The following is a 27,220-nucleotide window of genomic DNA, read 5'->3' as shown; positions in this document are numbered from 1 at the left end:
AATAAAAATACTGTTACCAAGTTTCCTAATCATTTTCTAGTGGAAAATCCAAAGGTATAGTTGCATTGTCTTTCCTAGTGGATAGTTTATGACATATGTTACTGAACACTACACCTTCCTTCCTGAAGCAGTATTTTGCCTTTTTAAACTTATACTTTAAAATATTTGCCTTCCAACTTGTTGCTTCTACTGTATTTTGTTCTTAATAAAAGGGCATTAATATTCACTTAGTTACCTAAGGTGAAACCTGCCAATTTCTCTGTGTTCCTTTATTTTTCTCATCCCTTCCCTCTCCCACAAACACAAATATGCTTGGTCTTAGGCTTAGCCATTGTACATATTAAATATCTCAAAAGCTCACTCTTCTTCCTCTCTATTCCCAGCACTCTTGTCTTATTTCTGGTCATTACATTTCTCCTCGGTCTTTTGTGGTAGACTCTGAGATGATCTTCCTTACTCCACTAGCTCCCTATTTAATCCATCTCCCATACCTCTGCTAGAATGATCTTTCTAAAAGATAAATCTAATCATGTCACTTCCTTCATACATTTTTAAGTAGTTTCCTATCTTCCTAGACTAAACCAAAACTCTGAAAATAACACAGAAGACTTTGTTTCATAATCTGATTTCTATTTATCTTTCCTATTCTTAATTTTGATCCTCTCCCACATATTCCCTTTCGACCACTAGGCAGAAGGTGTAGCTTCTGAAGATACAGTATTATGACATTCCATTTCTCTTTGCCTCTGAACGTGTTTTCTCTCTGCCTAGGATATCAATGCCTTGTTTCTTCTTCTACCTCCCCCCATACCTTTCTCCTGTTCAACTTTTACTCGTCTGTCCAGATTCATCTGGACATGTCATCCTCTGGGAAGTTCATTTTTCGATGTCCCTATGGCATTTGATGAAATTAAATCAAAGTAATTGTGGATTTTCCTATCATGTCTTTCACTAAACTATGAGCTCCAAGTGGCCTGTGAGTGTTCCTGCTTAACCTGCCTAACACTCATCTTGCCGGTGAGTTTATAAGAAGGCAAGCAAAATTCAGTGTTGATAAAGGTAGTGAGGTTATTGGTGCTTAGCTCAAAGGGTTAGGGCACAAGTAAATGAAGGTCAGATTCAAGTAAAGATAGTGAGGCTTGCTCTGATCCACAGCTACAGTCTGAGCTCCTGCACACTCTGGGCAGTGTGCACTGATGAGAAGAGCACTGGTTTGGAGTCAGGAGACCTAAGTTCTAGCTCTGATTCTGATATTAACTAAATAACCGATTCACTTTGTTATAAAGCAGAAACGAACACACCATTGTAAAGCAATTATACCCCAATAAAGATGTTAAAAAAAAAACTAATTACATAATCTCGCTAAGTAATTTTCCTGCTCTGAGCCTTATCAAGCATAAAATGGTTTTTGCTCTCTATGTGATTATAAGGTTTATGTGAGATAATATCTCCAAAAAGGTTATATAATCACTAAAGGCCATTCACATGAAGGGCTAGATGAGGTAGTGTGGATGGAGCCAGGGCCTCTGCTCTGCACATCTCCAGGAGCAATGCTTACACTACAGTCTATGTGAATGTTGACACGTGAAGCCATGTGGCGTGACTGCCTTGGATACAGCCTTGGTAATCCACTGGAATATTCGAAATGTATAACGCAGAAAATGAACATTATGTTAGGCATATAGAAATTACTCTTCTGCCTCCCACAGTTCCAAAGAAGAATGAGGCAGTACAGAGAAAGGGAAAGCAAAGGAAGAGAAACGAAGATGCAAAGTGTAATGGCAAACACAAATTCAAAATAAGAAGTTAAATTTCCTTGTTGAGAAATAGGCTTTGCCTCCACCCCCCCTTTTCTTAAAGCATGGTTCTTTTGTGTGTGGGGAGGGGTGATGAGAACTCTTAAGATTTACTTTCTTAGCAACTTTCAAATTTGCAATACAATATTATTGACTACTGTATCCAGGCTGTATACTATATCCCCATAGCTTATTTATCTTACTGAAAGTTTGTACCTCTTGATCCCCGTAACCCATTTCACTTACCCTCCAACACTTTACCCCTCTGGCAACCCCAATCTGTTCTCTGTATAATGAGTTTTGTTTTGTTTGTTTGTTTTGTTTTTAGATTCCACATAGAAGTGCAATCATATGGTATCTGGCTTCTCTGTCAGACTGATTTCCTTTAGCATAATACTGTTTTTTAAACGTTTTTATTGGAGTATAATTGCTTTACAATGGTGTGTTATTTTCTGCTCTATAACAAAGTGACATATACATATATCCCCATATCTCTCCCCTCTTGCGTCTCCCTCCCTCCCACTCTCCCTATCCTACCCTTCTAGGTGGTCACAAAGCACTGAGCTGATCTCCCTGTGCTATGTGACTTCTTCCCACTAGCTATCTATTTTACATTTGGTAGTGTATATATGTCAATACCACTCTCTCAATTTGTCCCAGCTTACCCTTCCCCCTTCCTGTGCCCTCAAGTCCATTCTCTAGTAGGTCTGCGTCTTTATACTCTTGAAGTCCATGTATGTTGTTGAAAATGGTAAGATTTCTTTTTTTAATGGCTGAGTAGTATTCCACTGTATACATATACCACCTCTTCTTTATCCATTTATCCATTGATGGACACACGTTGTTTCCATATCTTGGCTATTGTAAATAGTGCTGCAATGAACACAAGGGTGCATGTATCTTTTCAAATTAGTGTTTTCATTTTATTTGGATAAACACTCAGAAGAGCATTTACTGGTAGTTCTAATTTTAATTTTTTGAAGAACCGCCATACTGTGTTCCATAGCAGCTGCATCAATTTACACTCCCATCAGCAGTTCATGAGGGTTCGCTTTTTTCCACATCCTTGCCAACACTTGATACTTGTTGTCTTTTTTACCATGTTGACAGGTGTGAGGTGCGATCACATTGTGGTTTTGACTTGCATTAGTGATGTTGAGCATCTTTTCATGTGCCTATTGACCTGATCTGTATGTCTTCCTTGGAAAAACGTCTATTCAGATCCTGCCTATTTTTTAAATAGATTGTTTGTTTTTCTTATTAATTGAGTTATATGAGTTCTTACATACTTTGGATATTAACCGCTTATTGGGTATATGATTTGAAAATATCTTCTCCCATTCAGTTGGTTGCCTTTTTATTTTGTTGATGGTTTCCTTCACTGTGCAGAAGCTTTTCAGTTTGATATAGTCCTATGTATTTACTTTTGCTTTGTTTCCATTGTTTCTGGAGTCAGTCAAAAAAAAAATATTGCTAAGATCAATGTTAAGGAGCCTACTGCCTATACTTTTTTTTCCCTAGGATTTTTATGATTTCTGGTTTTACATTCAAGTCTTTAATCCATTTTGAGTTAATTTTTATGTATGGTGTAAGATAGTGGTCCAGTTTCATACTTTTGCATGTGGTTGTCTAGTTTTCTCAACATAATTTATTGAAGAGACTCTTCTTTCTTCACTGTTTCTTCTTGCCTCCTTTGTTATAAATCGGTTAACCATACATGGGTGGGTTTATTTCTGGGCTCTCTTATCTGTTGCATCAATCTGTTTTTATGCCAATGCCATATTGTTTTTATTACTATAGTTTTGTAGTATAGCTTGAAATCAGGGAGTGTGATGCCTCCAGCTTTGTTTTTCTTTCTCAAGATTGCTTTGGCTGTTCAGGATCTTTTGTGATTCCATATAAATTTTATGATTGTGTATTTGATTTATGTGAAAAATACCCTTGGTATTTTGAAAGAGATTGTACTGAATCTGTATATTGCTTTGGGTAGTAAGGAAGTTTTAATAATTAATTAATAATTATTATTATTGATAATAATAATAATTTTAAAATAAATAATTAATTAAAGGATTAATTAATTCTTTAATTAATTAAAGAATTAATTCTTCTACTCCATGAGCATAAAATATCTTTCCATTTATTTGTGTCTTCTCCAATTCTTTCATTGATGTCTTATAGTTTTCAGTGTAGAGATCTTTCACCTCCTAGGTTAAATTTATTCTAGGTATTTTAATTTACTTTATGATGCAATTATAAATGGGATTGTCTTCTTTATTTCTCTTTCTGATAGCTCATTGTTAGTGTTTAAAAATGCAACAGACTTTTGTATATCAATTTTGTAACCTGCACCTTTACTGAATTTGTTTATTAGTTCTCACAGTTTTTTGGAAGAGGCTTTAGGGTTTTCCATATATAAAATCATGTCATCTGCAAATAGTGACAATTTTACTTCTTTCTTTCCAATTTGGATGCCTTTTATTTCTTTTTCTTGACTAATTGCTCTGGCTAGGACTTCCAGTACTATGTTGAATAAAAGTGGTGAGTGTGGTCACCCTTTCCTTGCTCCTCATCTTAGAGGAAAAGCTTTCAGCTTTTCGCCATTGAGTATGATGCTGGCTGTGGGCTTGTCATATATGGCCTTTATTATGCTAAGTCATGTTCCCTCTATGCCCACTTTGTTGACAGTTTTGATATATTTAAGTTGATAGCAAGTTAAGTTTGAATGCATTCTAAAACTCTATATTTTAACGCCCCCATCCAAATTTTGTGGGTTTTATTTTATTTTTGCTTTTTAATTGAAGTATAGTGGATTTGCAATGTTGTACAAATCTCTGCTGTACAGCAAAGTGACTCAGTTTTACACATTATACATTCTTTTAAAATATTCTTTTCCATTATGGTTTGTCCCAGGAGATTGGATATAGTTCCCTCTGCTATACAGTAGGACCTTGTTGTTTCACATTTTGTGTTTTTAATGTCACATTTTACATCTTTTAATTTTGTGTACCTCTTACCTAATTATTTTAGTTCTAGTTATTTTTACTGCTTTTGTATTTTAACCTTCATACTGGATTTATAAGTTATTAATCCACTACCTTTAATATATATTTACCTTTACCAGTGAGATTTTCACTTTCATATGTTCTCTTGTTAGTAATTAGTGTCCCCTTTTTTCAGCTTAATGAAGGTTCTTTAACATTTACTGCAAGACTGGTTTAGTGGTGATGAACTCCTTTAGCTTTTGTTTACCTGGAAAGTTCTTCATCTTCTTTTCAATTCTAAATGATTACCTTGCTGGGTAGAGTATTAATTGGTTGGAAGTTTATTTCTTCCAGCACTTTGAATATATCATGCCACTCCCAGCCTGCAGTTTTTGCTGAGAAATTGGCTGATAGTCTTATGGAGGTTAGCTTCTGCATAACAAGTTGTTTTTCTCTTGCTATTTTTAAGATTCTCTCTTTATCTTTAACTTTTGACATTTTAATTATAATCTTGGTGTGGCTCTCTTTGGGTTCATCTTGTGTGGAACACTCTGGGCTTCTTGGATCTAGACAGATCCAGACATCTAGTCTGTTTCCATCACCAAGTTAGGGACATTTTCAGCCATTATTTCTTCAAATATGTTTTCTGCCCCTTTCTCTCTTCCCCTTCTGGTACCCCTACAATTCAAATGTTATTCCTCTTGATGTTGCCTCATAGGTCCTTTAAGCTATCTTCACTTTTTAAATTTCTTTGTTCTTTTTGCTGGTCTGTTAGGTGAGTTCCACTGCCATGTCTTCCAGATCACTGACTCTTTCTTCTGCTTCATCTAGTGTGCTGTTGAACACTGCTAGTGTACATTTCAGTTCAGTTATTGTATTCTTCAAACCTGTGATGTTTGTTTTCTACTTTCTTTTATTATCTATAACTTTGTTTAAAGTTCTCACTGTGTTTGTCCATTCTTCTCCTGTGTTTGGTGAGCACTTTAATGACCATTACTTTGAACACTTTATCAGGTAAATTACTTGTCTCTATTTCATTGAGGTGTTTTTGTTTCTTTTCCCTGGGTTTTTATCTTGTTCTTTCATTTGAAACATATTCTTTGACTCCTCATTTTTGCTTGACTCTCTGTGTTGTTTCTATGTGAAATAGCTACGTCTCCCAGTCTTGAAGGAATGGCCTTGTGTAGGAGATGAACCTTATCATTTAACCTTTCCCTAGCTTGTTGTCTCTCAAACATTTGTGTTTGTCTAAGCAGCCTGATTTATTCTGGGTAGGTCCCAGTTGTTGAGAATGTGCCAGGACCTCTGAGTGTCCTGGAGGAGGGATCTCAGTTTGGGGCTGATTGAAAGTTAGACCTTCAGGCAGCAGCTTTGAAGATATGCAAGTATATACGGTCCTGTGGGACTGAAATTGTAGACTCTGCTGGCATGAAGACCAAGAACCCGGAGATGTCCCTTTGAGAATGTTGCAAAATTCTGGGCTCCAGTTGAGTGTATAAGCACCTTTCTGGGAGGTACTGGTGAGCTGTAGTGAAGTCAAGTGAGAGTACTGGCTAATGTTCCCTGAGAACACTTCTGTAGCATCTAGATGTGTGGTTAACTTGAACTCTACTTCTCAGGCTGATGCTCCAGGACAAGTAAATAGGCCTTCTGCATGGGAAGACTGGGGGTTGTTTCAGTCTGCTGTCTGTGCAGTGCCCTGCGGGTGGTAGCCTGCCAAGAACTCTTAATTGTTTCAGACCTGTGGAGCCCAGAAAGGCAATCCTACTGGCCATCAGAACTAGGTTGACTCAAGGAGCATTCCCTGTGTGGGCTGTGCTCACCTGGCCACTTTGGTAGGGCCATGGGGGTGTACTGTGCAGCGGCAGGTCACTCACCTGGCAGGTTAAAACATGTCTCTTTAGGAAACTTGTAAATTCTTTGTTTCTTTGAAATGTATGTAAATCTTTTTTAAAGGCTGAATCAGCCCCTTGAAACCTTTACAAACCAGAAATGTCTCTCTCAAGGATATGGAAACCATTGCTTTGAAATGTATCAAGGATCATAGAACCCCCATCTCCCAGTCTCCAGTCTAACTTAGATGCCTGGCTCCAACTGCAAAACCACGAATTGCCATAAAAACATGAGAGGTATTTATTATTCCTTTGGCTAAAGGCAATAAGCTAATATGGTTGGCCACCTCAGTTATCAGGTGAATCTAGGATGAACTATGTGTGGAAAATGGTGCTGTCAAGTCCTCTTACTTGAGGACTAGTTATTGTTTATTTTGACAACATGTATGTAATGGGTTGTATCTTCTTGGATATATAAGAGGGTAAGACCCCCTTCCGTCTCTGCAATCTCTTTAGCACATCCTTTGCCTGTGATGACATCGTATTCTGGTTTAATGTTTATTCAAAAACATAACTTTTTTCTTTCTCTTATACCTTTCCGGAGAGGGATTCTGGGGTGGCAGAAGGTTTTGTTTTTAATTATATTTACCCCACAGACACAAAACAACCTTGGTAAGAAATGTAAATGAGGCAGAAAAATAATTATCACATTCTCATAGTCCTCTCTCTCTTTCCTCTCCCTTTTCTTGTCTCTCCCTACACTTCCTATCTGATAGTTCCTCTTGAGAATTTATTTTGGTATAAAAATAACTGTGCCCAGGGTCATCACCTATAAAATGGGGAACAATAAAGCAACCTAAATCACAGGATTAAATGATTTAATTCCCACAAAGTGCTAAGGATAGTGTATGACATGTAATAAGCACTATATATATTTGTTATTGTTAATATTATCATATGGCAAAATCTTTCATCAAGGAGCAAGTCTGTAGCTACCTGGCTCACAGAGTTTCCACCAAGCACAAACAGATAGTGTGTTGAGTTACCCACCATTTGGGATTATCTCAGACTAGTTCTTTATCCTGTGCTCTGCACCAGCCTCCCCACCTAATCCTTCCTGACTCTTCTCCCACTGCTGCTAGCAGTGTTGATAATAAAATGAAACCTCTCACTTCTAGATATGATCACTTCACAAACAGGATATATATTATGCTGTACTACCTCAGATCTGGTAAAAGAAACAACAACAAAATAAAAATAAAAATATTCTCCTTAGCAGTGCTTCTCATAAATGTGGTAAAGGTCAAATGATTTAAATTTCAGCAACAGGGCACCAATAAAAGGGCCATGAAGTTGAAATTCTTGAGCAAGGTGCAAATTATGAGGGATGAGTGTCATTCTTTGCCAGGAACTTGGAGGAAGATTAAGACTTCTCTGGAAGAGACTAAAAGATGGAGTGGGAGGGATGAAAGCTGATAGCTGGGAACAAGATCCTCTTTTAACAGAAAATGTACCCTTGTGCTAATTACAGAAAGGTGCTCATCTTATATAGATAAATTAGGGGAAAAAATAAACTCTCTCTTAGAAGAAGAAGACCCTTGAGATTATGGAAGGTAAGCTCAGTAGAGCTGGGTTCCAACCCCTATTTGCCTCTTCAAGTGAGTATCTTTGTGAAATATGAGGACCACACAACTAGACACAGCTGCTGGCTGGGTGCTGCTACCACTTTCTATCCATGCTTGCACCTCTCCTATGCTTGACAACAAGTAGTAGATTAACACCTGGGACTAGATACAGAGATCCTGGGAGATAATTACAGATCCTGGAAGGGGCAGTAGATCTGAGGAACTGTCCCACCTAGTTCTGCCTTTGATGGTGGTGAGTGAATTTCCCTATCCGTGTTTCTTATGCAGTCTTTAATCTTGCCAGTGCTGAGCTGTTTTCATAGCTACTTCCCACTCCATGTGATCTCTTAGAGGATGATAGAGGAGTGGATTGAGAGAGAGAGCTTATAGCTTTGTGAGAAGATTAATAAAGAAACTCATAGAACATTGGAATGATTTGGGAACCACTGTGACCCCCTGCCTCAGCTGAAGTCTGTGTCAGTGAAGGAGAGATCTCTCATTTTCTAGGGGAATCATAAAAGGAAAATCTATAAAATCACCTCCTCATACCTGAGAGGCTAAGTGCATTGAATTTCTAAAGTTACTGTGTTTCATTGAATCTGATAAAACATTGTTTGTAAGACATAATTAATTTTGTATTCCATTAAGAAGACAAATATATGTATTATATATATATATATATACACACACACACACACACACACAAGTATATTGGTTGACACTGCCAACTGTTAGACCCATTCTATTTCAGAGATATTCAAGTGCAGAAAAATGTACATCTTAGAGTAAGTGAAATATAGCATCTCTAAACACAGTAACTCCTGCTGTAATGAAATCCCATCACCTAGCAGAAAATGGAGTCTAGTTACATCTAGTTACTTATTTGAAATGTTTAACTCCTAGAAACTTCCTCCCTGGCAACTCAATTCCAATCTTTCTGTATACTGACCTTTAGTCAAAGATGGGACGTTTGTGAGAGGAACTGACGTTTTGGGTATTGCATGAATTGTCTAGAAAGGTATAATCATATAGATCCTACACAGCCTGCTTTGCTGGACAAATCGGCATTTTCTTGTGCGAGGCTGACATCTGCTGGACAAGTAACACTTGAGCAAAGCTTTGTTTTGCTATTTTAGAATAAATTAAAATTTTTGGCAGGGAAACCTAGCTGTGGTGCATATACTCCACATTTTCTATTCGAATTTTACAAGTTTAGCAGTTAATTTTCTTTTCAAATTTTGTATGCTGTGGCTGAGTTTCAATGAGCTTTAGAATGACAGCTTACCCTCAGGGCAACTTTAATATGTGAGGATAAAGCCCTTTAATTAAACTAGTCTTTCTTAACCCTCATGGGGTGTCAGAATCACTGTCTGTGAGAGACTGTTTATAAAGATGGCCACAGCAACCCTCCCATTCCACATTGCCTTTTCACAGTGTGACTTTGCCACTCCTATTTAAAAAGTAAAGTCTGTTTTCCTTCCTTTTGAATCTAGGTTGGCTTTGTGCTTTGATTTCAGCAATAACATGTGGTAGAGGGGGCACTGTACAACTTAAAACATATCCTTAAAAAGAGCCACTGCAACTTCAGTTTTTGCTGAACATCCACGTAAGAAAGACAAGTTAGACTACTGAAGAATGACTCACCACATGGAGAGAGCGCCTGCCTGCCTGCCAGTCAGCAGAGAGGTTCAGCACCAAGGCCAGTGCCAATAGGGTGAGCCCATTTAGACCTTCTAGTCCAGCCCAGTCAACTAGCCAAAAACAGCTGCATAAGTGAACCCAGATGAACCAAGCAGAAGAATCCCCCCCCAGTGAACCCACTAAACAGCAAGAAATCATAAATAAGTTTTCCTTTAAGTCACTACATTTGGGGTGGTTTATTATGCAAAAATAGGTAACTGCTAACACGAGGAAACTTTTAAAGAAGAATAAACAATAATGCCCAAGTCCAAACCTAAGAGATTTGTATTTAATTTTATTAGGTGGAGCCCAGGAAATAGCAATTTTTTTAAAAGCCTGTAAGATTGGGATTCACTGATCTAAATATTTTGCCCATGATTACCTTTTCTAAAATCAGTAGCAACGGCAACGTCGTAACGGTTATTCCAGCATATGGTGCATTACCTACACAAACTCTCTGTCAGGTTTCATGGGAGCAAACAAAGTTAAGTGAGTTTGGCAAGATTACTGAGCTAGTAGGAGGTAGGTCATTTGACTCCATATCTTAAATTTTTTCAACTACATATAGTAGCCTGCTGTCTTCTGACATTTACCTCTTTTGTGAGTGACTGATACATACAAGCTATATATCTGGAGATGAAAGTTATGGGTAAGAGAGAATATAGAGCGATTAGGACCCTAAACCCACAGATAATTAGAATTAAAGGAGTTAGAATCATAAAGACCTTTGTGATTCTGGACCAGTAACAATGAAATTTTGGTGTTAAACAAAAAGCTATTGGACTAGGAAGTGCAGTAAATAGTACTCAGACGTTCAAAATGGAGGGAACCCTAAGCAAGATGATTAAAAATCATTATCTCTGATGCCATATTCTCTGTGGTCCTAGCGGATAGGCAGTTGAAGTACCAGGAGATTAATTTCTGCTTAGTTTAAATAATAAAACTTTAGTCAAAATTTTCAAAAAATAAAGGAAAGCTCTGAAAGAGTTAATACTCGAAATTCATATCTAGAAGAAAGACATTTTAGCTGCAATAACTACCTACGTGAGATTCATTGTCCTTCTTTGAGGAGAGAAGGAGAGCTATGTACATCAGACCCTAGCTGCAGAATGGAACTCAGAGCCTAAATGAACACACATGTGAGATACATTGAGGACTCTTGCCTAAGTCCTATGATTTGGGCTGATTAGAAAGTAGCTAAAAGCAGGTGCTGGGGTATAAATCTCCATGGTTGGTCTTCATCTGGTTTGTCTTCACCTGTTGCAAACTACAGTGCTTCTCAAACTTCAATGTGCAAGTAAATCACCTAAGGATCTTAATAAAATTTGATCCATTAGGTCGGGGGTGGGGAAGGGCCGGGATTCCACATTTCTAACAAAATCCCAAATGATGCTAATACCGCTGATCTGCAGACTACATTTGGAAAATTAAGGTTATACGGAATTTTCCCCCCGAGCAACAGTTCTCAGACTGTGATCACCAGACCAACAGCATTGACATCACTTGAGAATTTGTTAGAAATGCAAATTCCTAGGCCCTGTCCAGATCTATTCCATCAGAAACTCTGGGAGTTGGGACCCAGCCATCTGTAGTGTCACAAGCCCTCCAGGTGATTTTGATGCTAAAGTTTGAGAACCACTGATCTAGAAAAGTATTTATCCAGCCATAATAGAATTACACTAGGAGCTTTAAAACAAACAAAAAATCAGTCCCTGGGCTCCACGCCATACCAATTAAATCAGAAGGCAGGATGTGGGACACTTCACTGTGAGTATTTTTTTAAATCTTCCCATGTGCTTACAATGTGCAGTGAGGTTTGAGAAACACACACACACACACACACACACACACACACACGAGAAAGAGAGAGAGAGAGAGAGAGAGACAGATCCACTTCACTTACTTCCTGAGTCTTTGCCAGCAAAAGTCTGGTAGATGTGGTGGTTTCTGGATCTGCTGGGCCAGTGGCTCTCTTCCTCCTCACTGTTGCTTTGCACCTGTAACCAAGATCCCAGCAGAACTCAGTCAGTGCCAGTGTTGGAGAAAAGTGCAGAATGGCAGATAGCTGTAAGGGAAAGAGGCTGAATGTACTTGAGAGACTTGGCCTCTTCTCTTGTGGTAGGAGCCTGGTAGTGAGGAAGGCAGGAACAGCTCTACATTCAATGAGAGGTGACATACATGCAAATGACACTGCAAATCTTCATGGCTTCTCTTTGTGGCAAGGATCTGAGGGCTTTTCCTCGAGACTCTACCACTTGATGGCAGTACTGTCCACAGACCCAGGCAAGAAGAATTCCAAGTTTTAGAGAGCTCACGGGATGAAGAGTTGGTGGACCTAGAGGATGTGTCCACTTTGATCTTGTACTGCCCCTTCTAGACCATGCTCTGGATACCCAGAATACCCCCAAATGCTATTCAAATGGCCCCAAGCCTGTTTCAGGGAAATGCATTGGCTTTGCCTCGTGTCTGTTCTCTCAAAGACCAGCCTTTCTCCTAGTGTATGCACTCCCAGGCCTGAGTGATGACTAATGGTGGTTATATGTGTGGGTAGGGGGTTTGTGGCATTTGTATATGCAGGCTGGGGTGTTCGCATATGTATGTGCAAAATCCCTTACGGTGCAGGGCAGATCTGGCCATGGGAAGAGAAGGGGACAGGATGGGGAGGGTCTCTGCCCACCCTGCCATGTTCTAGCACTGAAGTCCTAAGAGTGAGAATTCTAGATTTGAACCTGAACTTCTAGGACTTTGCGGTTACATGCTTGTCAAGGTAGAAGAGAAGATTTTATTTAATCGTGTTTAGCCTAGTGTGTAACCTCTATCTGTACTCTTGTGTGGATCCCACAAATGACAGGGGCAGGTGTGCTTGATGAGAAACTTCAGTGAAGATCAGATTAGATAAGGAATTAGAAAAATAGTGCTAGAAACCTGGGCACTCTTAAGAAACCAGGCTCATTTCTTTTTCTCCCTCCTTGTATATTAACCCATTCCCAAAGGTTTCTGAATATAATTCAAGAATTGAAAAAATAAAATAAATAAATAAAAAAGAATTGATATATCTGGCAAGGAAAAGGAGCCTGGATTTCCTTTACCCAAGGAAAGGAATCCAGAGCCTTTCTCTGCCAGCCTCTCCCTCACTTTCAACCCACTCACCTCCAAGTCCAAAGTGTCCTGCAGCTGCTGGGTTAGAGATCGGTGCAGTTCTGTTCTCTCTTGGCCCTGTTTCCATTTCTGTTGGATGGTGGACAGGTCCAGTGATTTAACCTTCCTGCCCATGGGATTCTTCTGAAACAGACTCTTTCTTGCTCTGCTCTTTCTTTTCCAGAAGGTCTCATCCTTGGCTGAATGGGCTTCCTTACTGGTGGCTTGTAGACCCCACAGCTGCCTCTTTACCTGTGCAGGGTCTGTGCTCCACTGTAGATCTGCTCTGGGCAGAGAATGTGTGCAACAGGGGTTAGAATCCAGAGTTTCTGATGGTTCTTGCAATGTGGACACCCCCTGCTGTGCTTCCTCTTTAAAGCAGAGGGCACATGGACAGGAAGAAGTGGGCAGCTTTGTACCCCTGATGGGGGGCACAGGATCTCCCTGTGGGACTGGCCCAAACCCAGGGTCTTGCTGGAGGACCAACTTCTCTCCTCGCACTCTGTCCATCACTTCCCACACCACCTGGTCTAAACTGTTCCTTTTGGGGGTGTGGTCGGGTGGTGATAGCCTATCTCGTGGGCACGTGTACAGGCACATCTTGGAGATGGCTTTCCGGAGGCGCTCTCTGGGTGAGTGAGGTTCAGGCTCTGGGGGCAGAATCTTGATGGATGGCACATCAGTTGCGTTGCAATTCCAGAACATGTGGGATGGTGTGAACTTTTGGACAGGGGTCTTAGATACGTAGGAGTACAGACAGAAGAAGGCATCGGCGGTGACGGCCAGTGTTTGCACCTGCTTAAACCTGCCTGAGTGCAAGAGTTGAAGATGGTGAGTCTAGGGGGTCATCAGCAAATTACTTCTTGAATCTTTCCCTTCAATAGCCTTCCTAAAACTCAAAATTCAGAAAGAAGGTGCCATTTTCTCTACCAGCGTTTCTCCCATTTAGATTTCTGACACCCAGGATTCTCTTTCTTGACCTTCTTGACTTTTTGACTCCCTATCCCAAATAGTCCAAAAATTAATTCTATACAGGATGAAAAACTTTTCTGTATCTTGATTTAGCATATCCTCTCTGCTGTCAGTATACAACGGTCTCTATCACTGTGTTTGCCTTAGATGACAAACATGACTAAAAAGGGCAAAATTAACATTATTTTCTTAGTAAGAAAACTTTAGGGTTATAGAAGTCTTCTTTGATAGCAGCAAATTTGAGGGATAGCAATTACTAGGCAATGGACAGAGGTAGAGAAATTTAGATGGACTATATCATTTCTGCTAGACTTTGCTTCTCAAAGTGTGGCCAGTAGTCCAGTAGCATTGGCATTACTTGGGAACTTATTGCAAATACAGACTCTCAGACTGTATCCCACACATTTTAACAATATCCTTCAGTAACTCACACATACACCCATGTTGGGAAAGCACTGTGATAAACCATATATCCCTTAAACTGTAAGTGTCCTAAAGGCAAGAGTCATGTTTCTCTTGCCTAGCTGCTGTCCTTCCAGAATTTAACAACTAATTATGTACTTGGCACATAAAATAAATTCAATAAATCATCCTCAATCTTTAGTGTGTGTAAGAATCATCTCAAATGCTTGTGCAAATCCTCCAACTCAAAATCCTTGTTCCAGCAGGTGGAGCTCAGAAGCGTAGTTTTACCAAGTTTTTAAGTTGAATCTGTTGCAAGGAATCTGAAACAGCACTGTCAGAAACACTATGTTGGGGGGCTGTAAAAGAATATAATTTGAAATATACTGTAACACATAGAAAAAAATAGAGTCTTTTATCCCTCATCCAGGTAGAGAAGCCCTCTCATATCTTTCCTTAGTATGGAATTGGGACACCTTAAATCATTGTTTCCCTAGACGTGGTCTAAGGATTATACATAAGAATCATCGGCGTGCTTACTTAACATAAATATTCCTGAGCCCTTCCTTCTCTGGAAGAAAAGCCTATGAATATGAATGTTTTATTGACTCCTGCACAATTTAACATAATTAACAGAACCACTGCCCTAAATGGAAATGATTTTAATGTAGTGGCTATAAATGGGGAACATTCAATAATTCCAACTGAGAAACAGAAAATGGGGACAAGATTTAAAGACATTGTTCCTATTTGATTCAGCTGAAAGAGAGAAGATCTAAAGAAAGTAATAGTGATATGAGGTCTCTTGAAGACAATTTCTTCAAGAGACAGAAGAGAAGTCAAAGTTCTCTATCTTCACTGAAGACAGCATAGGAAGAAACAGACACAAGAGACAAAGGGTCGAGCGAAGCTGACCAAGAGAAAGTAGTATCTAGAGCCACTGATCCCTGTTGTGAATGACTGCAGGCTGGGAGAGAAGTTGAGCATATATCTGTGGTAACACTCACTGGCCAGCATGAGGCACGGGTCTTCCATCTCAATCCTCCGCACCTGGGACTTCAGGAAGAGCTGGAAATCAATGCCTTTGGCCTGAGACGGAGTGGTGAAAAATCGGGCAGGAATTCGAGAAGTGTCTTTGTGGTCCTCCTGGCCAAAGCCCAGACTGAAAAGGACATCTTCTGCATCTTCTTGCACCTTGTCCAGAATCTCTGAGATGCTGCAAAGAGGGGGTTTGGGTAAACAAGCAAAGCTTTGAGACACAGGGTAATCCAGAGTTATCTAATAAAAGTGTCAGGAGACTGAGATACCTTTCTGGCCATTTCTCCATCTGCCACTGGTGACTGAGAAAAGCTTTCACTGCTCTGAATCTAAACTCTCTGTCTGAAACACAGGAGTTACAATCTCGCCCTGGTTTAAAAATTGAACGAGATTCTGTCATGACCACAGTGATTACAGATGAATGAAAATTTGCTATGAGAGGGATTTGAAAAATCAAAAGCAGTCTAGATGCAAAGAAACCTTGCAGTTGTGTTATTAACCTGTCAGTTCCCACTTGCACATACTGTGACACAGCTGGCTTTTGCCAAGCGCTTTGTAACTTGCTACTCAGCTTGTGCCAGTGGCTGTGTGGAACACCCAGGCAATGAGTGTGTAAGGAACATAAAACTCATTTTATTCTCACCCTGAGGATAAAATTTTATCTATACAGGTATGCTCAAAACCTGATTTTGAGAAGTAGGCCCCTTTACAGCACAATTTCAGGACAGAAGTCCTGCATTACAGACCAAACACTTTCTCTCTGTCTCTGTCTCTGTCTCTCTCTCGGTATGGCACCAACATATGTCTACATCCAAAGCTTGGTAGCACCAAGCTGGGTGACACTAGAGCTCACCACTACATGTTCCAAACAACCATGTGGGTAGGGGAGCTGTGAATTATTTGAGGCTTTGACTAATCACTGTTACTCTCTTCAGAAAGGAGGCTGGGCTTTTTGATCCAAATCGAGATCATCTTATTCGAGTAATAGCTGGATAATTGGAATCCCTGGATCTCTTCTCGTGCATTCCTCCTAACTGACAATTATTATTATTTTTTTGTGTGTGTGGTACGCAGGCCTCTCACTGCTGTGGCCTCTCCCGTTGTGGAGCACAGGCTCCGGACACGCAGGCTCAGCGGCCATGGCTCACGGGCCCAGCCGCTCCACGGCATGTGGGATCTTCCCGGACCGGGGCACGAACCCGTGTCCCCTGCATCGGCAGGCGGACTCTCAACCACTGCGCCACCAGGGAAGCCCCTAACTGCCAATTTTATCTTCATGATCCTAAGTTTCCTTATCTGAATTGTGGGCATAAGACTAGATCACCGAGGAGGGGGGAGATCAAGGTGGCAGAGCAGGAAGATGCTGAGTTCACCCACCCCAACGAACAGATCAAAAATACATCTCCATGAGGAGCAACTCTCGCTGAAAACACACTGGAGACTGATACACTCTTACACAGCCAAGGCTGTAAAGCAAGATCTACACGGAATTGGGTAGGAAGAGAAGAGAAACAGTCAGGTCAGGACCTGCATCCCTGCAAGGGGACACAGAGGAAGAGGGGGATTACATGGGCTCTGAGATCCTCCCTGGGAGTGGGTGGTTCAAACCACAAACTGGGCACCCCAGCCCTAGGGTCTGATGCTGGGCAGAGGAGTCCCATTAGCTGGCTTGAAAACCAGTGGGACTAACAGGAGGGCTGCAGGAACCCTAGACTCTGCTCGCGAAGAGAGCGCACTCGCTCGCTGACTCCCTGAGACAAGGAGGAGGAAGCAGATTGAAAGTGCCTTGACTCTGGCCATCTTCCTGTGACCCACACGGGGCACCCACTATAGTTCCTCTTGCTCCATGGTGCAGCTCTCCACTAGGGTGAAGGCTGCCATTACTGTGAAGGGTGTGTAGCTGTGGGCGATGGAGCTGGCTTGGACCTGGCGCTACATGTAAACCGGGCGATGGCAGCCATTACTGGCGCTCCCAGCAGAGGCAGATGGAGAGCGGTCTGGAACTCTGACTCGTGTGCCAGGACCGCTCCCCAATGGGCCCTTGCTTGCAATGGGCACCCGCCCCGGCCCTTCTTGCTCCAGCCCTGCTCCCCTCTGGGGCGAAGGTACCAATGCTGGGATGCAGGAGAGCACACACTCAGAGGGAATGGAACCAGCTCAGACCTGACCCTCAGGAATTCTGCTCCAACAACTTAGGACACAGTCTTGCCCCGGATAGGGTGCTGTGAGCCACTGAGCACAGGAGAAGCCCTGGCTCACACCAGCCTCTGGCTCCAGCCCTTCCATCTCCAGCCACAGCTTCCACTAAGGTGACAGCTGCCAGCACACCTCGGGGGGGAGAGGTGACTTGTGTCCACTTCAGACCCGGTTATAAAGCTATAGTCATCAGAGCAGTTTGGTACGGGCACAAAAACAGATATATAGATCAATGGAACAGAATAGAGAGCCCAGGAAAAAAAACATGCACTCAGGGTGCATGATAAAGGAAGCAAGAGTATACAATGGGGAAAAGACTGTCTCTTTAATAAGTGGTGCTGGGAAATTGGACAGCTACATGTAAAAGAATTAGAAAATTTTCTCACTCTGTATAAAAAAATAAACTCAAAATGGGTAAACACTGTTCCATAAGAACAGAAGTCATAAAACTCCTAGAAGAAAACACAAGCAGAATACTCTGACATAAATTGTAGCAATATTTTTTTGGATCTCTCTCATAAGGCAAAGGAAACAAAAGCTAAAATGGACAAATGGCACTTAATTAAACTTAAAGCCTTTTGCACAGTAAAGGAAATCACTGATAGAATGAAAAGACAACTTACTAAATGGGAGAAAATACTTTCAAATGATATGACTGATAATGGGTTGATATCCAAAATGTATAAATAGCTCATACATCTCAATATCAAGAAACAAAGAACGTAATTAGAAAATGGGCAGAAGACCTCAATAGACATTTTCCCAAAGAAAACATACAGATGGCCAGTAGGCACATGAAAAGATGCTCAACACTGCTAATTATTAGAGAATTGAAAATCAAAACTACAATGAGGTATCACCTCACGCCAGTCAGAATGGCCATCATCAAAAAGTCTACAGGGCTTCCCTGGTGGCACAGTGGCTAAGAATCCACCTGCCAATGCAGGGTACATGCGTTTGATCCCTGGTAGGGGAAGATCCCACATGACGTGGAGCAACTAAGACTGTGTGCCAAAACTACCAAGCCTGCACTCTAGAGCCCAAGAGTCACAACTACTGAGCCCGCATGCTGCAACTACTGAAGCCCATGCGCCTAAAGCCTGTGCTCCACAACAAGAGAAGCCACTGCAATGAGAAGCTTGCGTACCGCAATGAAGAGTAGTCCCGCTCGCCGCAACTAGAGAAAGCCCACGTGCAGCAATGAAGACCCAACACAGCCAAAAATAAATTAAAAAAAAAAAAGTCTACAAATAATAAATGCTGGAGAGGGTGTGGAAAAAAGGGAACCCTCCTACACTGTTGGTGGGAATGTAAATTGGGCAGTCACTATGCAGAATAGTATGGAGATTCCTCAAAAAAACTAAAAACAGAGTTACCATATGATCCAGCAATCCTACTCCTGGACACATATCCAGAAAAGATGAAAACTCTAATTTGAAAGATACATTCACTCCATTGTTCATAGCAGCACTATTTACAACAGCCAAGACATGGAAGCAACTTAAATGTCCATCAACAGATGAATGGATAAAGAAGATGTGGTATATATATATATATATATATATACAATGGAATATTGCTCAGCCATAAAAAAGAATGAACTAATGCCATTTACAGCAACATGGATAAATCTAGAAATTATCATACTAAGTGAAGTAAGTCAGACAGAGACAGATAACTATCACATGATATCACTTACATGTAGAATCTAAAAAAATGATTCCAATGAACTTATTTACAAAACAGAAATAGACTCACAGACATAGAAAACAAACTTAAGGTTACCAAAGGCGATAGCAGAGGATGGGGAGAGATAAATTAGGAGTTTGCAATTAACACATATACACTACGATATATAAAACAGTAAACAGTAAGGACCTACTATGCAACACAGGGAACATACTCAATATCTTGCAATAACCTATAATGGGAAAGAATCTGAAAAAGTATACATATATATACACACACACACACACATATATATATATATCTGAATCACTTTGCTGTACCCCTGAAGCATTGTAAATCAAATATACTTCGAAAAAAATTTTAATGCAGATATTTGAGTCTCATCTCCAGAGATTCTGTGTTAACTGAACTGGGGTGTTGCCAGGGCTAGGGTTCAATAAAGGCAAATCACTAAAGACAGATAAGAGCTAATAAGGTCTCAAATTCAAACAATTTTTATTATAGCACACTAGTTTTCATCACTTTCCATCTTGTTTTAAAGTTATTTGTGTGTGTATTTTGTTCACCCTATATAGGCTTGGTGGGCTCCTGCGGGCAAACTCTTTTGTCTGCTTCGTCTTCGAATTCCACACAGTCATTGCCTGGCCTGCATTTGGGGGTACAAAATTACCTGAATGAATCAATGTTTTATTGCCTCAATCAACCAATCAATCAATTAATACATTTATTGATTGTTTACTGAGTACTTATAGGTCCAGGAACTGTGATGGTACCGATACTACACCTCTTGGGGTACAAGGTGCAGGGGAGGAGACACCTGTATTTTACACACAGCATCCAGCTCTGAGCAGCAGATTCCTCTGCATCCCTGCTATTCTTGAAGCAAATATTGCTATGCTTGTCAAGTATGTGACTACATAAAAGCTCTAGCAGTATATCCCAGAAAAAAAACTGGCAACGGTTCTTAGTTCCATTCTCTTCTACCTCTCATCTTCCCCGCCCTTACACCCCTGCCAAACTTGGCACCTACCTTGAACTAGTCTTGTTGGTCCCACCAGTCATGCTACTGGAAGCCAAACTGCAGCCAAGATCCAGTAGCTGCCCAGGCCGGGCTGTCTCCAGGAAGCTCCTGCAGGGATCAACGCTGAAGTCATACTAATCTTGTGAGCAGTCTGCACCCTGGTTCCTAGACATGCCCTGCTGGGCATTGTCACTCCATGCTGGGTACCTTTGAACCATCTACTGTAAAAACTCAATCTATGGTCTCATTCCAAGTTGGAAATCTCACCCTCTATTGTGAATCTTCAGCTCTTTGTTTTTAATTTCTTGGACTCTGACACCCACCCCAGTTCAGTAGGTCCTGAAGGAGACATTGTTCAGCCTGGCTCAACTGAACACTTACCTGGAGAAGAGTTTGCTGTTGGTGGCCAACAGTGTGGCTGGACAAGGAACAGAAAGGCAAAGAAAAAGTTAGAAGGGAAAATGCAAATCACCTAAGCTGTCCCTCCGAGCTTAAAACTCAGCCCGCTCTGTTCCCCTCTGCCACTACTATAGGCCCCTGAATCCCATGAACTCTGTTCTTTATATAAGTATCTGAAGATTATCAAACACAGACCTGGACAAATATAGCAGAGAAAAACTGGCCCCGAGCCTCTGAACTTCTGAACCATGCCTGGTGTCCAGACAAGAGTTTCTCTGTCCTGAGGAGGACAGAGTCATTCAGGCACCCAGGCTAGTGTTCCTGCCTCACCACGTGAGTCTCTACGGGTCCCAGAAGACACTGGTAGGTTGTGGTACCTCCATCCTTTATCCCAGCCCTTATTTTCCTCCAATGGAGTCTCTCTCTTACACCCAGTACTCAGACTGCCTGGGGCTTCCTATACAGAAAACCATCTCAAAGATGTCTGGGCAGCCACTTTTATGGTGATTTTATATATTCAGGGGCCAAAGGAAAGCTCCAATGATGGACCAGTAGATGTCTTGATAGGCTGGTGAGGAAGTATTTCTGGGCATGTGACACTTTCTGAGTTTTCCATTAGATCATATGAGATTGCCCTTTCCCTGCAGATAAGACTCCAGGGATGGGCTGCTTCTTTCTGCAGTTCTCCCCTTCCATTCTATCCTTAATTCATCCAGTAGATAGCCTCTTCCTCAATTCCAACCTCAGAGAGCTGTGCCACTTACCTTCTGCTCCGAGGGTCAAGTCATCTTCAAAGCTGGTTCCATGGCTGGGGCACCCTGTCAAATAATAAGGCAAAGGCTGCAGAAAATCAGGCTTGGACTCACACACGCACACACACAATCACACATTAGTATACACATCTACAACCACACAATTACATCATACATCCACATGTTTGAAAAACTACCCCAGCCACACAGATACTAACTCAGAAGTCACATTCATATTTTGATTTAAAAAATCACGTAAAAACTCACCCACAATTAACCTGTCCCCTATATCACATAGTCATGTACACAATCCTCTTCCAAAGAATTGGCACGTGGTATGCACTCACACATAAACATACATATACAGACACACATTTTATTTGATTTTGAATTTTATTTTATTTTTATTTTTTTTTTTGAATTTTATTTTATTTATTTTTTTATACAGCAAGTTCTTATTAGTTATCCATTTAATACATATTAGTGTATATATGTCAATCCCAATCTCCCAATTCATCCCACCACCACACCCCCGTCACTTTTCCCCCTTGGTGTCCATACGTTTGTTCTCTACATCCACACATATTTTATGAAGCTCGTTTTCCATAGCAGTGGTTGTTAGCTGAGCAGCCACTAACAGAAGCTAACCTTTGAGGACTAGTCAGCCTGTGGGCTCTGACCCAACACTTACTCTATCCTCTGGGCCTCCTGGACTGTCTTATGACCACTAATAGGTGTTCTGTAGGCAGTGAAGAGATACCATCTTACACACGCATACACACGTGCACGCACACACACACACACACACACAGCCGTGTCGCTGTCTAAGGTAGAGGAACAAGAGGAGAAAGAACAGAGCCTCTGCTTACCGTTGTGGATCGGCTGTCCTGCTTCCTCAAAAAACCCTTCTTCAAAGTATCTAAAAACCAAAAAGAATCTCATAGGTTTAAATCACTACATTTTCGAAAGGGCTTTTCTTCAAATATTTCCCACAAGTTCACGTAATTTTCCAATGAGAGTCAGTAGTATTTAAATTGCTTTTATGTTGAAGAAAATGGAGAGTGATGATTTCACTGACAAATCCATAGAGGTAGTCAGAAGGTGCTGTATTTTATTTTATTTTATTTTATTTATTTTTCTTGTTCATCACATTTATTCATTTTCATCCTAATTAATAATAAATAGAATTAGTTAAAGCAGGAATAATGGATCTGAGATTTGTTAGATAATGGATTTGAGAGTTGTTAGAGATCTTGCCAACACAGAGACACACAACGCAATTTCTCACATAAAATAATTTTACATCCCAAGGGAATTATCAGTATGATACACACACACACACACACACACACACACACACACACACACACACATATATACATAAAACTTCATAAACTGCCACGGTGCTGTATTTTAGATTGTGCTGATAACAGTGTCCCAAGTCAGTTTAGCAATGATTCTTCAGTAGCTAGGAAATAGGAAAGAAATACAAATACTGAAACTAAGAAAAAACTTTTAGGAGGTCATCTTATCTACCTACACCTCCTTCCTTTTCTTTGAGCCCCATTGTTGCTGATTATCACGTCTTTCAGGAGGCAGCAGGAACCGCATCTTGGTTAGAGATTACATTTCTACATTTTGAGATATGGGCTTATCAAACATTTACTGTCTCCACAGGAAGAACAATTGGAATTCAGCATACACGGTAGTGAGAAACAACTTAAATGAGGAAGAAATTCGCTGTCTCAAACGGGTGATTGAAGTTGTCTGTGGAAAAAGCTTTGAACAGGGACCGGAGCACCTGGATTCCAGTCCTGGCTCCTGGCTGCTGCTATGTTCCCAAATATTAAGTAAGGGGATTTAGATGCCTAGGTATTATCATTATCTAAGTTCACTTCGAACGCCGACGTGCTGTGAGTTGGCTTTCCTGAAAGTTTTAAAAATGGAAGTTGCTCGTGATGCTTTGAATGTAATCTCAAATGGAGGCTGGAACAGAGAAGAGTTGTTCGACTGAGTTAACAGGGAAACTGACTGGAGAGCATCCATTGGAGCTGGTCTTAAACAAGCCTTCTCCTTTATCAGTCTCCAGAGATCTAGGCACCTCTCAGGCTATTGGAGTATCAGTTCACGAAATGTTTATTAATGAAAATGGGCTTACCGACTCAACGTCTGTAGAGCGAGCTGTGTTTAATTTTACAAAATAAATCCCTACACATATAGACATCTTTTGCTGGTACTTTCCTTTCAATAGTGAAAAAATCAACAATATTGTCTAAAATCTGGATTTTTACATGTCCTCATGAGAAAAACTGTACATCGATATATGCTATAAAATGTGGAATGATACTCAAGGTAATTAAGAATGGGTAACTCTGATAAACACAACTAGAACTACAAATACATACTTCTCTTGCTAATGTATAATTACACAAAGATATATATTATAATACTACAAACGTGTTAGTGTATATATAACATTACAAATATTAGTATAAATTAATATTTCCTATTACTATTAAAAAACATTATGATAACAATATAGTCAACTACTAGAAGGCTGAGATCTACTGTTGCATTTAATGCTTGTGCTGTAGCTACACAGTAATGCAACTACTAAGGCCTACAATTACTATAACTACAATAAAACACACTACTGTTACACTTCTAGGTATGCAATCAATGGAAATGCCTGTATACGTTCACCAACAGAAATGATGTTTATAATAACTCAGAATTGGCAGACCCCCAAATCTCTAGTTATTGTAAGATGGAGAAGTTGCATGATCAATGCTACACAACAATGGAAAAGAATGAGCTATTGCTGGATGCAAGCACATGGATGAACATCACAAACATAATGCTGAACAAAACAAGACACATAAAACAGTGCATATTGTATGGTTCTATTTATATAAAGCTTAAAAAGTACAAAATTTATCTTTGATGCTACAAGTCAGGGTACTGGTTACCCTTGGAAGCAGGGCAGTGAACAGAAGGGGACAGAAGGAGCTTCTGGAGTGCTGGTGATGTTCTATTTCAGATTTCATCACTATATTCCCTTTGAGAAAATTCACTGAACCATATATTTAAGACTTGTTTATTTTTCAGTAAATACTTTATACTTCAACACAATTTATATTGCTATTATTTTATATTTATATGTATATATCTGTATATTTATATACAGCTTTATTTAGGTATAACTGATACACAAGGAACCGCACATCCTTAATGTGTGCAACTTGATGAGCTAGGACATAGGTAAACACTTGTGATACCAACCATCACCAATCGAACTAACAGACACATCCAACAACTCCCAGAGTATCCTTATTTCCCTTTGATTTTTTTTTTTTTGGAAGTAAGAACACTTAATATGAGATTTACCCTCTTAACAAATTTTGAAGTGCACAATACCATATTGTTAGCTATAGGCACTATGTTGTACACCAGGTCGCTAGAATTTATTCATCTAGTATAGCTGAAATTTACATCGAGTTGCACGACGATTTATATTAAAAAGAAAAATGCTACTGATATGTATGCTATACTTCAATAAAATTTACAATAAAAAATACCACTGATAAAATTCCTTTTTTGCCCAAAGCAAAATTTAGTAACACAATATTTGTTGGGTGTGCATCTTTCATTTCTATTTTCTAGCTGTGCTCTCAGGCATGTCCATAGTCTCTACATGAGGACCAGCTCAGGCTGACCCTTGTGATGGTATGCTTTTCTATGTGTATGTGGAATACCCCACAGAAGTATGGACATAGGCCTGGATCTGTTGATCCATGCTCAGCTCCTCTGAGCATGGTGGTTTGAAATTTCATGTCCCTCATCCAAGTCCCAGGCCTTTCGTGAGTTATCGCTTAGAACATAAACTCAATGACTAGAGACTAGATCCAAAGCTGCTCCTCTCCGCATTTGCACTGAAAGGTCCCTTAGCATCACTTCAAGTCTGACATAGAAGAGCCAAGCTACTGCTCTTCCTGTATACCCAATTCATAAACGAAGAGTAGGGAGGAGGATTGGACTGGGAGAAGAAGCATGTGGCTATTTTTAGCTTCTTCCAGAAATTTCCATAGATTCTGCCTGCAGAGACTGATGAAATAAAAATTCATTTTAAGGCAAGACAAAAATTTAAACAAATTTGTTTTCTGCCCATTTTGGCCTCCTTCCTCCCCTCTGGTGTGCACTGTGCGCCTGCATTATGCATTAACCAGACCTCTGCAATGGCAGAGATATCTGCTCAACCGTAGAGATCAATTTTTCTTCTTCTGGCGCCAGCCATGTAATGCCCTGGATGACATTTCCTTCTCAATCCTACGTATGGGGCCGTGATGACCCACCTCTCGCCTTGTACGTGCAGACATCTTTGGTGAACTTTATGTACAATTCCAATATGTCATTTCCCTTAAAGATAGGGACTGGTGCAGAACAGACTGGTCAGATGACCTGGGGAGATACAGGGCAGCACCTAATAGAATTTCTTAGCTTCAATACTTACTTATGACCTATTAATGTTACTAGCTATATTACTTGTAATCTTATTTTAAAAGATTATTTTTTCTTGCATTACCGTATGTGTGACTGAGCCTCAGATCAAATTAATGATGATTAGGTGGCTTGAAAAGATTGATCAAATATGTAGTTCTATAAGATCAGTGATAGTGTAAGTTTAGATATAGGAAGAAACAGCAAGAGGAAACAATTTCCTGGACCATAACAGACCAGTAAGACAGGTGGTCCAACTGGTCTAGCAACAGTTAGCTACTGTTAACAAGGCCTAGTCCAGTAATAGTACATTGAGTGGCCTATCAAAGAAATCCTCACCTGACCTGGGACTAAGCATTCCTAGTGCCATGGGACAAACTGGTCATCAAATGCCTCTCAAAGCTTGGTCGAAATTAAGACTGAAAGGGAAGGGATTGTGAAATGAAGAATGTTGCCCACCATCCAGTCCGACAAGAATCAAGTCATTAGCCACTGCAATCGCTGACCTACAATACACCTTGAAGGAATTTCAGGGCAAAGATCAGGAGAAGGCACTTTTGCGCTCTGGGAAAACTGACAGAACTGGCCCTCAGATGGTTAGATATTTTCAGGAGAAGTTTTACTCCCATTCCTTCCTAACTTTCTTCCTTCCTAGAGGTAATCACTGTCCTAAAGTTGATATGCATCGTATCTGGACACACTTTTCCGATAAATAAAAGGATACAGATAGATGCCAGGTAAATAGATAGATGGACTTATTTTGTGAAATTTTAAAGTAGCATAAAACTCATCTTTATAAACTTCATGTAGGGGAGCAAAATTTGCCACCCTGAAATGTCTCTTTGGCATGTGGATTATTTCAAGCTGAAGACAACCAAGGCTCAGAAGACTCAGGAAGAAACTTTGGCCTTCTGCCTTAGCTGCCCAAAGAATTTGGATAGAGGGACTGTAACAGGCATAGAGATCTCACTAGAGAATATGAACTAGGTGTATTGGAATTCAGAGTCTGCTTAGTATCCCATTGTCTTTACATAGTCCAGTAAATGTTTGTTTACCAAACATTTGCTTTTTCATCTCCGTGTGAATTGCCTTCCTCCCCTTTGAAGTCCCAAACCACTATCCCCAATATCATCTTTTGTCTTTAGCTGAGGATGGTATTTAAGGTGAGGGTTTCACCATTTTGGTGAGTTAGTTCTCCGGGG

At 40.4% G+C, this 27,220-nt stretch overlaps 1 protein-coding gene across 3 annotated transcripts in view; it reads right to left on the bottom strand.

The window, feature by feature from the left end:
* TESPA1 (thymocyte expressed, positive selection associated 1) overlaps positions 1-27,220 on the bottom strand; it is a 75,272-nt gene that overhangs the window by 35,621 nt on the left and 12,431 nt on the right. For all 3 annotated transcript variants that reach the window (XM_032645182.1, XM_032645181.1, XM_032645179.1), the window contains exons 4-10: positions 22,391-22,440; positions 21,534-21,587; positions 20,752-20,788; positions 20,380-20,478; positions 15,434-15,642; positions 13,065-13,861; positions 11,818-11,911 (exon numbers count right to left, since the gene is read on the bottom strand). In XM_032645182.1, the coding sequence (XP_032501073.1) occupies positions 11,818-11,911; positions 13,065-13,861; positions 15,434-15,642; positions 20,380-20,478; positions 20,752-20,788; positions 21,534-21,587; positions 22,391-22,440 (1,340 nt within the window). The remainder of the gene's footprint in view (positions 1-11,817; positions 11,912-13,064; positions 13,862-15,433; positions 15,643-20,379; positions 20,479-20,751; positions 20,789-21,533; positions 21,588-22,390; positions 22,441-27,220) is intronic.

This window comes from Phocoena sinus, chromosome 10 (assembly GCF_008692025.1).
Source record: "Phocoena sinus isolate mPhoSin1 chromosome 10, mPhoSin1.pri, whole genome shotgun sequence".
Lineage (NCBI taxonomy): Eukaryota > Metazoa > Chordata > Mammalia > Artiodactyla > Phocoenidae > Phocoena > Phocoena sinus.
The sequence above is the reverse complement of the archived record's forward strand: the minus strand, read 5'-3'. Positions and strand labels throughout refer to the sequence as shown.